Below are 15,960 nucleotides of genomic sequence, written 5' to 3' on the forward strand. Positions count from 1 at the left end.
TCAAGGCAAAGTGTTTAAAGGCATCCCGTCTTTGTCTTAGCATTCTGACACAGGGCGTGTGAGCGCGCTGCCTCCCTTTTTTTACACTAAGCAATGATGACAAGGAAGGAAGAATAAATCATATTGAGACCAGCCTGTTTACATACACAAACAGCCTCAGCCATGAAGAAGACACGCATCCACCAAAATGCATGCTTTAACCTATTTTGACCATAACGTTTGGCATAAAGTGTCGACTCGAGCTATAACAGTTTAGTTAGACCTGATTTGGCTTAAACGATCACTCGATAGGTTTGTTGGTGCATCAGCTAATAAAGCAACTGTAAAGGGGAAAAATGACTACTTCACCATGGGAAGCCAATAGACCGGTTATCGAAACGAACACGTTAAGTAGGTCACAGCGTCTTGTCAAGGATGTAAGCTGAGCAGGACTAGTGCACATACATCCAGTAGCTTCTGTTTCCCCAGTCTGGTGCGCACACAGAGTGAACCTGGTGCAAAGTGAGGCTACATTTGTTGACAATGGCATGTGATGACAAGAGCGGAAGCTAATTTTTAACAGATTTCGTTTTTTCCAGCTAACGCCTCCAGGGTTAGAGCCTGAATGAATGCCGCCTTCTCCATGTGCAGATATTCCTCTTGAACTATATTTTGCTGTTAAACGCTAAAACACAAGAGTAAATAATGAACGATCCTGTTAAGGAGCCTAATTTTGTTAAACTGTTCATTTCATCTGAGTGTTCATACTGTATTAGTTTTAAGGACTGATTACCATCATCCACCGCTCAACACACGTAGATGTCTTTTGGCAAAAGTGGACAAACCAGTAGCCGATGAGGCTAAGATGAAGCTAATATGGTCACTATCCACCAGCTTTATTGTTAGACGATCAGCTCAAGAGCTGATTACGCCGTACGTTTGGACCTTGACTTTACAGGCTGATTATGTGTCGCCACTCACCTGATAAATTGAATTGGTGCCACGTGGACTGAAGAAAAAAAAGGGTCAGAGTTTTATTGGAATCCAACATGTTTGATCAACTTTCATTTGTTAAGCCTCATGACTGCATATTATTCCATTGAAACTAAATACCCGGTGGCTGTGTGTGTTCTGCTCCTGTTAACCTCTTTTAAATGGCTCTAAAATTAGAGGTCTCAGGTGAGGCACAATGTCATACTAGATGAGCTGATTATGGCAGGTTTAATTATAACTTTGCTGGCTAATGTGTGTGCTCTGCATGTTTTCTCGGTGATAAATTATTACACTGTCTGAGAACTCAGACAAAATAGATCAAAGACCTTTCGGGCCGCGGATATTCTCCAGTGTGGAGGAGGCAGCTGAAGACGAGTTTTGCAGCTCTGACTGTACATGACAAACAAAATTCCTCACGGTCTTTTCTTGTTAGCTGCAAGTATAACGGATAACATCCAGTCCTTTGAATCTTAACTAACAATTGCAGGCTGAAGACTCGGAAAGAAAAAAATGGAACTGTGTTTTTGAATGTGCTAAAAAAGAAAAAAACTGTTTCTAATGGGGTCCTATGAGCCTTGTTGCCAGAGTGATGCCATATCCCATGGTGAATGTGCTAATGGTCCATGGGAGTGAGAGGATTGAGCTTAGCCCAGCAGTGTAAACACACAGACAAAAGGGAGCCGCTAGTTCTGTGAAACGCATGCCTGGGCGCGCAGGTAGGCATTAGGTTTCACCCTACACAGCTTCAACGCTGTATCTGTGGCGGGGAGGAGGCCATTTGCTTTTGTAGCGAAAGAGAGCAAAACTATGGGCTCAAAATGTGGTCATAAATATTTTGTACTTGTAAAAAAGATTTGTATGTGTAAAAAAGATTTGTGTGTGTAAAAAGAATTTGTGTGTGCGTAAAAAAGATTTGTATGTGTAAAAAAGATTTGTGTGTGTAAAAAGAATTTGTGTGTGCGTAAAAAAGATTTGTATGTGTAAAAAGAATTTGTGTGTGCGTAAAAAAGATTTGTATGTGTAAAAAAGATTTGTGTGTGCGTAAAAAAGATTTGTATGTGTAAAAAAGATTTGTGTGTGGACTTAGAAAAAAAACCCCTGCAAGTTACAAGTACGGATTTTTGACCCTATTTTTCTTCCCTTCATCTGATTGGTCAATGTCATGTCAATCACAAATGTAACAATCCAATCAGAGAACAGATGGGTTTGGCTGTCGGAGGGGCGCTGTTTTGAACTGCAGGTCCTTGAAGGGTGATACCGTTTGAAGCTGGAGGATCGCTATATAAATATCCGATAGCAGCTAGGTCCCCTAACTTTCAGTAGCTGTTGAAAGGATAAAGTTGTGGTATATCAGTGGTTAGAAATAACATTATTACTTTAGGATTAATTTAACACAAAGTCAGGGCTGACCCAGGACCATTGCTGTGAGTCACAGTGTGCAGCATAAAAGTCCTTTCACATCGGATGCAGGATACGCTGCTAATGCTAACTAAAAGCAAAGGATCCAGAATTTGTTATGCTGGCTGCTGGGCTCTGTGGGTTTTTGCAGCAGCTCTACCTGTACTAGATGCACCTGCTCCTTGTCGTTTCTATCTCTGACTTTATGTCCTCTACAAGAGTTTTTTTTTTGCTAGTTCTTCAAATGTTCAATAAAAACATGTATGCTAATTCATAACGAAGAAAGCTTTGTAATGAAGACTGTCATTTCCAAAACACTGCCCGCCCCCACCCCGCGGTCCGCAGCGCTGTTGAAAAGGCTGTGGAAGTCCCTGTATTAAACATGTAGACCTGTGACACAAAAATCACCAAACTCGGACGACCACAGACTGTTTTCCTTCGTGGTGATGAAGGAAAAGGCTGGGTTGGCATGTAAAAGGGCATTTATTCCCTTCAAAGACCTGCAGTTCAAAAAAAGCGCCCCTCGACAGCCAAACCCATCTGTTCTCTGATTGGATTGTTACATTTGTGATTGATGTGACATTGACCAATCAGATGAAGGGAAGAAAAATAGGGTCAAAAATCCGTACTTGTAACTTGCAGGGGTTTTTTTTCTAAGTCCACACACAAATCTTTTTTACGCACACACAAATCTTTTTTACACATACAAATCTTTTTTACGCACACACAAATCTTTTTTACACATACAAATCTTTTTTACGCACACACAAATCTTTTTTACACATACAAATCTTTTTTACGCACACACAAATCTTTTTTACACATACAAATCTTTTTTACGCACACACAAATTCTTTTTACACATACAAATCTTTTTTACGCACACACAAATTCTTTTTACACACACAAATCTTTTTTACACATACAAATCTTTTTTACACACACAAATCTTTTTTACACATACAAATCTTTTTTACAAGTACAAAATATTTATGACCACATTTTAAGCCCATACAAAACAAACATTCAGACTCGTACAACAGAGACAGGTATGGATGGGCTGGGGAGACAGGAATTTTGGTTTGGAGAGATGTAAGGGACTGGGGGGGGGACTGGAGAGATAAGGTGGTTTGTGGTCAGTCACAACACAGAGAAGTGACCATTTGCTTGGTAGTGTTTGTTTGTTTGTCTGGGGGTCATAAAATATCACTCAAACAGAAGTAGAGCTCCGCTTGGATACAAGTGAGATTCCAGTAGTGCATCCCCGGCCAAAAGTAGCTTCATTACTGCTACATTTTTACGTAAAATGCGTGTTGCTGATCGTTTCGTTACGTGTGCAACCTTCCTAAAAATAACCGGATGTGAAAACAGCTCCCATATGTAAGAAAACCACCTCTGAAATGGACAATAACAACAATGACAATGCAAAGCAAGCTGCACGGAAAGCTTTTTGGCTGATGCTATCCGGGCTATTATCATTAATATTTCTAGCACTAAATGTTACTGTCATTTACTTTAGCATTTCCACCACGTGGCTGTAGCGTTTTACTCCGTGTCAGGACGCGCTGCAGCTCTTACAACAGAGCTTTTACTCGGTCGGCGAGATGCTTTTGGTGTTATAAAGGTGCTACGTTTTAGCACATCAAAGTGATGTCACGTGAGACAGTGGCCCAAAAAAAAGGGATTTTAAAGGGGTTTAAACAATGTTCAAAAGGCATAAATGTGTTCTGTGGAACAGGAACAGAAAATACAAGTTGACACAGTTTTGATAAGGTTAGCATCGCTAAAGGTCTTGAGAAGGTAGAAGGTGGACAGGGCGGGATCCGTCTTTTTGATCACGGTGCTGATCCCACTCAGCCCCCCCTCGGCTTACACACACACACAACGATTCACCCCCACCCCTCCCTGCTGGGGAAATAGTTAGCATTGAGCTGCCATCAAGGGATTTCCCTTTGCAGGATTATTGAACTTCTGGGCTTATTTTAGTGGCTTGCATGGGGTTTGTGGCATTTCACAGTTGTCACATTTCTGCAGCGGGATGTATATGCAGCATCAAGTGCCTTGTGACATGAGTGTTACAGGATGAATTCCACTGTGAAATCACACAAGGACAGAGCTCGCACGTTGAATTATTATCACTGCTGAAGGGAATGTCTTTTTTTGTGTTCTCTGCAGGTTAGAGGATCAATGATGAGCATCTCTGAGACCACTTGGCTTGGACTTTTCTAATCAGAACCTGTTAGTCACAACACAAATCTGCCACACAACATCAACACCTGGCACCATGTCTTGCTCCCTGTGGAAACTACCCACTTTCTGCTGGTTTCTCATCACTCTAGCCCAAGTACACTCCACAGAGGGTAAGTAGCTCCTCTTGCTTTCGTCAAAAACATACTGCTAGTTTTTTTTTGATAGCGTCTTTTGAAAAAGTGTGTTGTTGTTTTTTTCAGGCTCACATAAAAAACTTATTTTTTTAATGCTATTGTTTTCTACTGCATATAGCATAAGCAGTTACATTGTGGCTGAAGCCAAATCTGCTCTCTGGGTGCAGCCACTGCTTGTGTAAGTAATGCAGCTTGGAGGACAGTGGGCACAGGCGGATGGGGGATAATCTTGAGTGGTTTCATTAGTTGGTAAATTGTGATTTGTCTGAGATTTTCTGCTTGAAAGCGTCAGTTGTTCCCAGTGGCATCAGAGCTGGATCCATTTTTAAATTCCTCACTAAAATGTTCTGTCTCATGGCAGGCAGGCACACAGATTTCACACCTCAAAAAATATAAAGCTTGAATGTGTTTTAATCATACTGCATTAAGTTTTGATTAAATCACTCTCCGCTGTATCGTAATTACAAGATTTATGCGTCCAAGCCTTATCTCATAAACTGTATCCTCTACTTATTAGTGTTTAATCGCAAGACTAGAGGTGCTTTACTTTAGACGTTTGATTATTGGATTTAAAATAAAGCGAGGTTGGCATCTTTTTCGTGCAGTATAAGATGAGTCTTTACAGATTTTGCTTCACTGCTGCCAACTGTTTTAAGATCTCGCCAACTGTTCGCTATACCTGCTTTATTACTTCTTAAAAAACTTAATAATGTAGGATTACTCATTCAAGTTTTCAAGGTAATGATTTCTCAAGATTCATTTACACTGTAGCAGGTCACACTGGCACGATGTGCTTTACCATATGGTCTTCTCATGTATCACCTGGGTTCAATTTGATCTTTCATGTAAGAAATGTGAAACCGTATGGGAAACAGTCGGGGAAACGATTTCACTGTCTTTACATGCACGCACATACAAATCTATATGTTTTCCTCAAATATTGGCACTTTACTAAACCCCAATTCTGAACCTCGGGCAAAGAGCAATTACGAGACTCGTGTATATACACGTTAATCTATTTAGGAAAACCTCAGAGGTTTTCCTATCCATGTTGCGTTGCCTCTGGTGTTTACCGGGTGCTCCACAAAATTCAGTCAGCAGGGTTTGCAATAAATCTTGTCGATAGACTAATGGTTTTTTAAGACACATCTGCTGCAACAGTGCGAAGGAGTGAACTGCATGTGCTGCGTGAGTCCACTCTGGCAGAAGAGACAGACATGACGATGTGTCCAGAATCGGGGAGGAGAACGGGTTCAAAAACACATAAATAGCCCCGTTTATTAATAACATGGCACTTGTCATTCACCTTTTTCCTCTTGCTGGATAGCCTCCTCCCCGAGCCCCCCACCCACCTTCTCCTTTTTCCCATCTCAGCCCAGAAACAGTTCATTACAAACAATATCCTCAAGTAAACATGCTTCATTAAACTGCGTCTACCCCTAATATCTTTTTAATGCATTTTTATAATTGAATTAAATGGGTTAGTGCAGTGCTGTAAATAGTTTAAAGTTAGTTTTCCAGTTTTTCTTTTTTGTTGTATCTAAAGAAAGACTCATACACACAGCCAATACCGATACTGACCATCTGTCTCATGCCTTCACTTTTTCTTCATGAATATCTGTATTTGCTGGGCTCATTTCTTCCCCGTATTTTCTTTTCCCTTCACATCCTCATCTCTCAAAATTGCACCCTCCTCAGCCTATTCTGCAGCATTAATTTCCAAAATTGATTTGTTACATACGTTTCAGACAGTACTGCACAAAAGGCCACACGGGCGTCGTTACGACATAGATACTACGATCACTCACGATGATATGAGACCAGTGCTGGTTACAGTATAGACTTTTTTATTTTCTGCTCTCCGTCTATAATTTAGCTTCACCTTTGTTAAAGAGACATCAGGTGAAAATAATTTAGCATAAGAACTACTCAATCCATTAAGACAGTTCTAAAGGAGAGCGACTGGAAAAAGTGGGAAAAGAATTAAGAAGGAAAGACTTGACAAAAATATCTTGGCCTCTGGTGAATCAATTTTGACCTTTTGAATTCCCCCTAAATTCATGGAAGTGAAATACTGAAGTGTGGGAATGCCCTTTTAAAACAGAAAGAGCCCACAGACACCAGCAGCACCGGTTTCAGCTTATAGGTGAGCGTCAGGCTTCACACATTAATATTCACAATGCTCTACGCATGTTTTGCCTTCCACTAATTAATTATGTTTACAGTCTTTAATTTACCTTGTGAAACAGAGCGAGGGCGATCTAAACACAGTGATTAATAGCATTCATTTCATCTGTCTACCTATGTTTCTGTCTGTCTGTGCATCAGCACAACAATCACGCTCACAGTGGTCTTCTGTAAAGCAGTGGGTTTATTTCCTTTTGTCCCATTGGCTTTCCCTGTGGATATCACCATGACAACCAACCTAAAATGAGGCGAAGGTGTAATTTACAAAGTAATAATATTTTTTTGCAAAAAAACAAAAAAAAAAAACAGTCGTGATTTACCCCTGCAATACATGATTAAATTGGCTCACATATCTTTCAAAATAATTTAGTGAATTCTGGTGGGGTTGAAAGGATTTGTATGTATCAGCGACAGAATAACAATTCCCACCCAGCTCAGCCACACGCTCTCGTCGAAGTTTTCCCGATGATTGTTGGAATTACGCGGGGCCGAACCGAAGAGCAGGGATTCAGTTTTAGAAATGCGATATTAGGGTGAAAGTTGCGACACACTCGCCTGTCCCTACGCTGCTCTTCCTGCACCATTGTTGGTTTGAAATTATTATCAACACTTAATCAGGAAATTCCCTATCCTGGGAGCTTTTTGGGAAGTTTGTTTAATTTAATTGTCACAGTTTCACAGTGTACGGATGTTACTGTGTGAGTGATCATGTTTTGCAGATGTATAAGCAAACATAAGAAAAACTATCCCGAGTAGGTCATGTCGACATTATGCAACAAAAATTAAACTTCAGTTATTTTCTCTTCCATTGCACTATAATAAAAGCTGCTTGTTCAGTGGCAAAAGTGGCAAACAAGCTTGAGAATTCCCGTTTCTGTCACAGACCCTGAAACCACACTAGTTTCTCCTCGATGCTTAAAATGTTCAAAGTACTTGAGATTTCTCAAGGGCAGCAAGAAAGGGCCTGTTATTGTACCACGTGAAATGAAAAGAGAAGGGTTTTAAAAGCTGTCACACCAAAGTCTGTGGAGAGAAATAATCAAGGTGTTTTGAAAATATAAAGGCTAGAAGTAAAAGCCTGCAGCATAATGTGAACCAGGACCTGCAAGGGCAGGACCCGGCTCCTCCCAGTGCTCTGGCACCACCTATTTGACCCATTTAGCCTTTTCTTGTAACCATAAAAGCCTGTTTTATAACTTCATTAAGATGGCAGGCTGCTATCTTTTTATTTTCCACGTTGTTCTCTTTTTTTGTTCTCTATTTTCTGCTCCAGTGTCTTACTGACCAGCATTAGGGCAAGAAGATAAGAAGATAACTATCTAACAGGTAAATCCAATCAGGTAAACTATAAATCCTGTTATCATAAGCCCGGTCTTTAAAGGCACACACACTGTATCTCAGACTAATCGTTAGCCGTTCATTCTGCCCAGCGCCAGGTGCCTCTTTCTTAGTTGTCTTAAAAATAAAAAGAGAACACTGTTAGATGAGTAAACCATTTTTTTCCCTTTTTGAATACTCGTTTGTGTCGGTTGTGTCCGTGGAAAAAGAATAGCACCCCGCTGCGTCGCCATGCTCCAGTCCCCTGATCACTTAATTTGGCATTTAGCTATGAGCCAGCCTTTGAAAACATTGGCCCATACCTAATTTGTTAACAGAGACAAATCAGTTGTTGCATAATTACTTTCTGAAATGCTAAGTTTTCATACTTTCCAATTTGCTTATTGTTGAAGCAAAACAGTAAAGGCTAAAGGGCTGGATTTTTAAAATTCCCTTTTATCTCGTGTGTCTAAACCAACCTCTGTTGGTTTTGTCTTTCTACCTCCTGTGTGATGTCATCCTGGTTGTTTGTGGAATCTGGCTCCCCGCGGAGCCAAGCAGGCGTGGGGCCTGTGTACGAAGGCCCACCATGCTGTCATGTCTCTTTCATCGCCAGCCAGGCTTGGCCAATAAGGAGATAAGGAGACAATGACTGGGAGAGCAAGCAGTGGCAAGGTGTAACCTCAGCCCCCGGGTCTCCTCCCTGCCGAGTACTTCAAATCCTCATTAGGATTTTCAGCAAAGGAAGGAGGGATTTTCTGGATTAGGGCTTTGTCACAGCTGGCTCCAGGTTGGTGTTTGTCATGCACAAGCATGGTGAAGCGCTGACATCTTGGCACTCTCCTTTCTCCCACCCAAACACTGATATTCCCTTCACCTGGCTACTGAGGCAGTTTAAGGATGTTCCACTAACCCAAAATCTATGACTGCTAACTCGTTGCCCTTGCTAAAGGTTTTTAACAGCTTCCTAGTAGCCTGCGCTCGTGGATTTGGACTGCCGCGTCAGCATTCTTCTTAATGGCTATTTATGCGGAGATAACCTTGGAAAGCATCATTAGTTTGTTGTTTGCTGTCACCATCCATAAGTCGTGCCCAGATCTGGGGCCGCGACACAGATGCGGCAGCTCAAACAGCAGATACGATGCCGTGTCAGTCATGGCGGAGATGCTAAAGTGTCTTTCATAAAGCATTTTGCCCCCAGATTTCTCACGCATTTCCACAAGGTTTCTATGGTCATTTTTTCTTTCTTTCTAAACCGAAGCAAAGAGTTTCCTGTTGCAAATACGGTTACTGCTTTAATTAAGCCACGAGTGTTCCAGTCCTGTGCTACAAAACAACAAGACTGTGTTTCCTCATGTGTTGCTCAACCTCTAACATGGTCTTTAATTGGGTTTCAGGCCTGTCTGAGAGAGTGGTTCAGCATGACAGAGCCTCAGACTTAGTGTGAAACCTACCTTGTCCCATCATTCTCCAGGCTGATCTGTCTGGATAACGGGAATTCACACGGGTCCCACGAGCCCTCTGCTCGGTCGTATCTCAGGCACCCTTAGATTAGTCATTTACCCACATGTCCCTGTCTGTCTTCAGTTTTACCGTCATGCTTTGTCTCGCTTTGTTCTTGCCCTGCTAGAATCATGCGGGTATATCCCAAACAATCTACAAAACATGTTCTGATAACCTTATCAAGTCTTTTCTCTAAATCCCAAATATGGGAAAACAAATCTATCTTATCACTCTCCAGTGCAGTGGTCTATAACCAGAGACTGTTGTTCATGGAAAATTTATTGTTTTGTGCTTTTGTTGGTAGTCTCTAATGTGACCGTGGCAGATGTGAGCATCTTGGTATAAGCAGGCTTCAATTTGTCACAGATATGCCTCCGTTTTAAAAGTTGTGTCTGTGTTTGCCCTCGCGTTCCATATTTGCTACTTGCTGTGCCTGAAACCCGGGTTAGCTGCAAGATTTGATGTTAAAGGTTTCGGTATATCCAGCAGATACAAAAGTGTTCAGAAAAGACCTGAACCTCCTCGCATGATGGCAGAAATAGCACAGGCTCTTAGAGCCTGTGTAGTGGACATCAAGGACTACAGACAGACCTCATGCAAGGACTACTGCTGAAGTGTTGTCTGCAAGGGGAGGATGAGTCGAATGTTTTTGATTATCCGGTGTCGACAGTATTTCAAACAAGAACCAGCGTGAACACCTTGTGCCGCACAAATGAACTAGCTCAGCTGGTCAAAAGGCAAATGTCGGTTTTTTTTCTTTTGCTGTAATGATGTGGAATATTAAGGTGATTAAACTGCAGAGTTTAGGTCACATGGGTCGCAGCGTGTCCATGTTCGCTTTTCAGCTCCTTCTGCAAAATCAGAGATGGAGGAAATCCTCATGAATGGATTTAACTGTGTGCTCTTTGCCGTTTTCCTTCGTAGGGTGAATTACACGTATTTATCAGCGCGAGCAGTTTAGCTCTGCCGCACCTTCTGATTTCAACAACAAGAGCAACTAAGGCAGTGAAGTGGTCCTGAACTGCTGTTTATGAAACCATCGACTCGTTTCAACAGCTGAAATACGTAAACAGCAACAATCTGCAGGTGTTTAAAGAGGACGTAATCACATTTTCATTGTGAGGGCCACTGCCGAAAGACGCGCTCGCAGAAAAGCGCAGGTACGGTTTGAATGTCATGCAAAGGAAAACTGATTGCAGGACATGTAATGACAGCTTCTGTTAAGAGAGCGTAATATATCTAGAGCCTTATGATTTCACAGATTTTACAGTTCGCTCTCAAGAGTCACATGTAATATATCCCTGCTTGCCCTTACTGGAGTCCTGTTCTTCATTGCTGATTTAGAGCAGCTATAAATCCTGAAGAGGCTCCTGTATTTGAGGGGTGGTGAAACTACACCCATAAATATACTGAATTTAGAGCCACGACCTTTTGAAGTCAGTCTGAATGCCCTTTCATGAAGCTTTGTTAACTTACAGCTTTCCTCTCTAGTTAGTATTTGTACTTTCTTCTGTGTTTTTGTGCTTCTTGGCTACGTGACCAAATGGTGCCAAAGCAGGTTGCAGTAAATAAAGAAGCTGTTTAGTTAGAAGGAAGATGTCACGACCTGCTGGTTTAGTTGCTGGCAGGCTTCACACATGCTAGCTCAGGGCGTTTATGCGCTTGTAAAAACGCTATGACTTGACCTCGTGTGACTTTGTGAGCCAGAATGACCCCTGAGTGTGATTGCACGTCAGGGGCTTTGGCTCCTGCTTTTAAGCCCCACTCTTGGGTAAATGATGGGCGGAAGGAAAACTGTAATAAAAGACATCTTATAAAGGACTATCAAATTAAATTAGTGATATCAACTCAACCCCAACCCCCTTCTTGGTGCATTTATATATTAGTTACCCATGCCTTATATTCGGTTTGTACCTTAATTTCAAGACAACCCCCTCCAAACACGCCAGTACCACCACCATTATTTAAAATAGCCAGCATGCAGTAAATAAGGTTGATAACCATGAGCGACATCTGAAACTCTTAAATGAGAACTTCCTGCTGTGACATGTGTGAGGGCTGCAGACAGATGGAGGAGTGAGAATTTTGGGCATCAGACGTGATTCAGACGAGGTTATTCCAGAAGTCAAAGTTTCAAACAGACACACACATACAAATGTTGGTGCGGACCTTCTTTTTAAAGGTAAGATGATTCACTGGGGGGGAAAACACATGTAACATGGAAGGCCATCAAGGTAAGCCTTAGCCTGTGGATTATAATGAATAACGCCAAATAAATCCCTGATAAACTGAGTTAAATTCAATTTCAACTTTCTATTCAAGAATCATGAGCTGGAATCCTTGAACCAAAGGGAATCTTAAGATAAGTGTCCCATGATTTAAAAAAAGAAGAAGAAAAAAGTAAAAAAAATCAAATCAAACCAAACAACTGTTGCTCTGTCTTTGTCAGATAAGTACTCTGGAGTTGTGCATAACCTTGGATGAGGCCATTGTATCAGAGTAAAACGGTGTTTTGTCACATAACAATCTGCCGAACCTAGAAGGCAGCAAGTCTGCAGTCTAGTCTGAGTAAGAGCTGCATAAAGAATTCAGTTGGAGCAGTAGTCGTGTCATCAGGGCATGACTAGCGTGTTGGTCAGGGAATTTAAATGCCAGGTGGGGGTCAGTTGAAGCACTAGCTGAATAATGTGGCACAAATGCATACACATGAGGGCTGAGTCTCGGGGAAAGGAACCACTGCTGTGGCCTGCTTGAAGAAGTGCACTTTGGGAAGGCAAACATGCAGCAGATGGATCCTTCTCATTTGTGTGTACTGCCACTGCTGGTGACCCATTGGGAAATGCTTCTTTACTGAATTGAGGAGCATCAAACGCTTCATTGGAGCAGAGAAGGAAGTCTGTGCTACCCAATGCATCTCAGTCCAATTTTTACATTCTTTGTAATGGAAACTGTGAAAATGGTATCGATGTGACGAACACAAACCAATTCAAGTCTGACTGGTGTTCTGCAAAAAACTCATCGCATTTAAAAACATGCTAAATATTTTCAGTGTTCTGACAGACCTGCTGTCACTAAGATGCTTTCCTCTTGTTTGGAGGGGCTGGTAATCAGATTTTTACTTAACATTTATTGGAACTAGATAGTCTAGACAAAGCAAATATTGTGTTGCTGTGAGCCTCACGCTCACGTTCTGGGTTTGTGCACTTTTAAAAAATTCAGCTCCCTCTTTTCCTTTACACCGATACTCTTTGCTCCCACCTTTAAACGTGCTTGGTGGCTACTGGAGGTTTATTTCTGGTGTATTCAGCTGTTTGGATTCAGAGAGTTAGCAGAGTTTGAGCAAATGCCACAGAAGTCAGTGAGCCGTCACGTTAAATACTCATGATCACAGAATTATGACTGTGCCACGCAGCCCTAACAGGGACTGCCCCACATCAAGCTCTTTAGGACGACTCGTGGGATCAGGACACTGCTAATCAAACAAAGCATGCAGCATGTTCACTTTAAAGTTAAATAATAATCAGTTTACTTTGCTAAAACAACTGAAGCTGTGTCACGATTTGGAATATTTTACCTTTTGGATCCTTGCAGTAAAGCCTCCACACTGTGCCGGGTATCACACCGTGATAACACGAGGCGAGAAGCCTTGACCTCTCGTTGATAATCTCTAAATGTATAGCGATTTAAAATTCAAGTCTGGCAGTGACCATTTGTTAGGGACCATGAAACAAAATTTACTATTTGATGGTCATCGCAGCCATTTCATTACCGGAAGATGTCCTTGCTTTTTTGTGTGTGACCTAAAAAGCACTCCCCATTTCTCTCTCCCACAAATACAAACACACACAGCAACGCACACACACTGCCTGGCCTCAGGGCTATCCGATATTAGACAGTGAGATGACACTGTGTGCTTGTGCGAGTGCAGTCAGCCGACATGTGCAGATAATGTGAAGTCAATAATGCTTTATGAAAAAATGGGATTTATGACCTTGATGAGCCCCATAGAGCTTAATTAGGCCTAAAGGTTGATTTACATACAAGTGCACATGGAACTTGATGAGGTTGTGTTTTCCTGCCGTTGTTGTGCATTCTGATTCTGTCTGGCATTAAGACTCGATGCATTTGTTCAAACTCTTACGGATCAGAAAGAAAATACAATAAATACTCGGACCCTGCTCGGGTGCTTGGTTTCCACAGGATTATATTTCCTTCCTATGCAATGATGGTATTTCTAGTGCAGACATATGTCTACAGGTGCTGGTTGGAGGAAAAAACTAAACGGGGGGTGGGGGGGAGTCTGTGACAGGTTAAAATCCTGTTTAAGGAGGCCCACCCAAACCAAAAGGATGGAAAATGAGTTTTTTTCTCACAGTACCTATTCAGAGGAAAATGACAAGATCTTTTTCAGAGTCATGTACCTATATCAAAGATGCTCCTGATAGCCCCCCTGCTGTTGCTATGGAAGTAGCAGAGATGTAAATGAACTGGAGTGAACTGGATGGTGGAGAATACAAATGAGGTTGGAATGCTCATTCTCCTGCTGCTCTTTGCCTCTTGTTCTTCTCCCAATATCTTTCTCTGATCCTGTCTCCCTCTCTATGTGCGAGTAGGTTTTAAAGACTAAATTATATTCTGCATATATATAGAATTTCAAACACCTTAATTATATACAGATGTTTTGGGCTGAATTACAGATGAAACGTCTGCACGTGTAACTGCTGTTTGCTGTTAGCTACAAAATAAGCTAAAGTTAATATGAAGGAATTCCAAAGAACGTTAATATCTGTCGAGCCCGTGCAATTCTTCTTTACAATGGCCACACAGAGTCTGCAGTCGACCATATCCTGCTGTTTGCAGGATATATGCAATATTTTCTTTCTTCTCCTCCCCTGCATGGACCTGACTTCTTAAGAATACATGCTGTTGTAAAGGATATCTCTGGATTATAGAATCAGCACTGTGGGAAGAGTTTTGACTTAAAGGTTTCTTTTCCTTCGCAGACTCGAAGGAAAAAGGGAGGGGGCTCGGGGGTGCCGGAACCTGGGGGACTCAAGCTGTGGTTCCTGTGGCTCCAAGCTAATGCTATAGGCCACACTTTCCTTTCACCCAAAATCCCCCCAGCAAGCGACCTTGTCGGCTCAGGAGTGCAGAATAATGGCTGGCCGAGCAGCGAAGCTAGCTCATTTACAAGCAGCTGTTTAGCTCTCATCAGAGCAGCGAGGAAAATCAAAGGGCTGCGTTAACGGCAGACGACAAGCATCGGGAGCGTCCCCGTCACACTTCTCATTGGCTCTCGACAGAAAAATTATCTGGTGTGACATCAAAATAATCTCGAGTCCTCTTTTGTGCTCGGAGCACAATGATGACTGAATAGACCTTTTGATCAGCCTCTGCCTAGCCCCTGGACTAACTCTGGAAAAAGTATAACTGGAGTTGCAGAGAGTCATTTTGATTTAAAAACCATTTGCTGGATGCAATATAGCTGTGATGAAAAGCAGACTACTCTCAATTATGCATTACGGTTGGAGCAAAGAAATACTGAAAAAAAACTATTTCATAGAAAGATAGTAAGTTTGGTGTTCTGATTAAATGCAGCCGTTTTGACTGCATGTTCTTTATGTCTGTTATCCGGCTTGATGAGACTACACAGTCTCTACATGGCTGAAAAAGACCCTAATGTCTCCTCATTTCTGTGAAATAGGAAGACATTTTCGTCATTACCTCTGCTTCAGTGACACTCATATCCTAACAGATGGTCACTTTCCGATTGATTTGGCTCATCTGTGAGAAAAATGAATTAAAACATTACGGCAACGAGACGGCGCTTAATCGGCCGCCCTTACATATGGGAGGTTTCTCACAGTTCTTCAGCCTCAGCTTTTGTACGTGCTTAAAGTCATCGCAAAGGTTAGTCTGGGTAATAAAAGCCAGAGTGGAAAGCCTTAAATAGAGGCTTGTCACTGGCTTAATAAAGTGCTATAACCCATGGAAATAGAGGTGCTATGCACCAATCAGAGTCAATTACTAGCATGTTCCAACACCATTTACAGCGTTTACAAGCACATGTCAAAAGGTTAAGTGCTCAGATTTCTTTTAAAGCAAACAGATGTTTTATAATGTTCACTTGTTGACTGGGAAATGCACGACATTTTTAAGGTTTACTGTCGAATTGCATCACATTAAAGACAGAGCCCTG

General features: G+C 41.8%; 1 protein-coding gene across 14 annotated transcripts in view; it reads left to right on the plus strand.

Moving 5' to 3' along the window:
* Window positions 1-15,960, plus strand: part of adgrl2a (adhesion G protein-coupled receptor L2a) — a 94,618-nt gene that overhangs the window by 17,067 nt on the left and 61,591 nt on the right. For all 14 annotated transcript variants that reach the window (XM_082506883.1, XM_082506886.1, XM_082506882.1 and 11 more), the window contains exon 2: window positions 4,546-4,730. In XM_082506883.1, the coding sequence (XP_082363009.1) occupies window positions 4,655-4,730 (76 nt within the window). In that variant the 5' untranslated portion in view covers window positions 4,546-4,654. The remainder of the gene's footprint in view (window positions 1-4,545; window positions 4,731-15,960) is intronic.

The sequence above is a fragment of the Aulonocara stuartgranti genome (genome assembly GCF_965226115.1).
Source record: "Aulonocara stuartgranti genome assembly, chromosome: 15".
NCBI lineage: Eukaryota > Metazoa > Chordata > Actinopteri > Cichliformes > Cichlidae > Aulonocara > Aulonocara stuartgranti.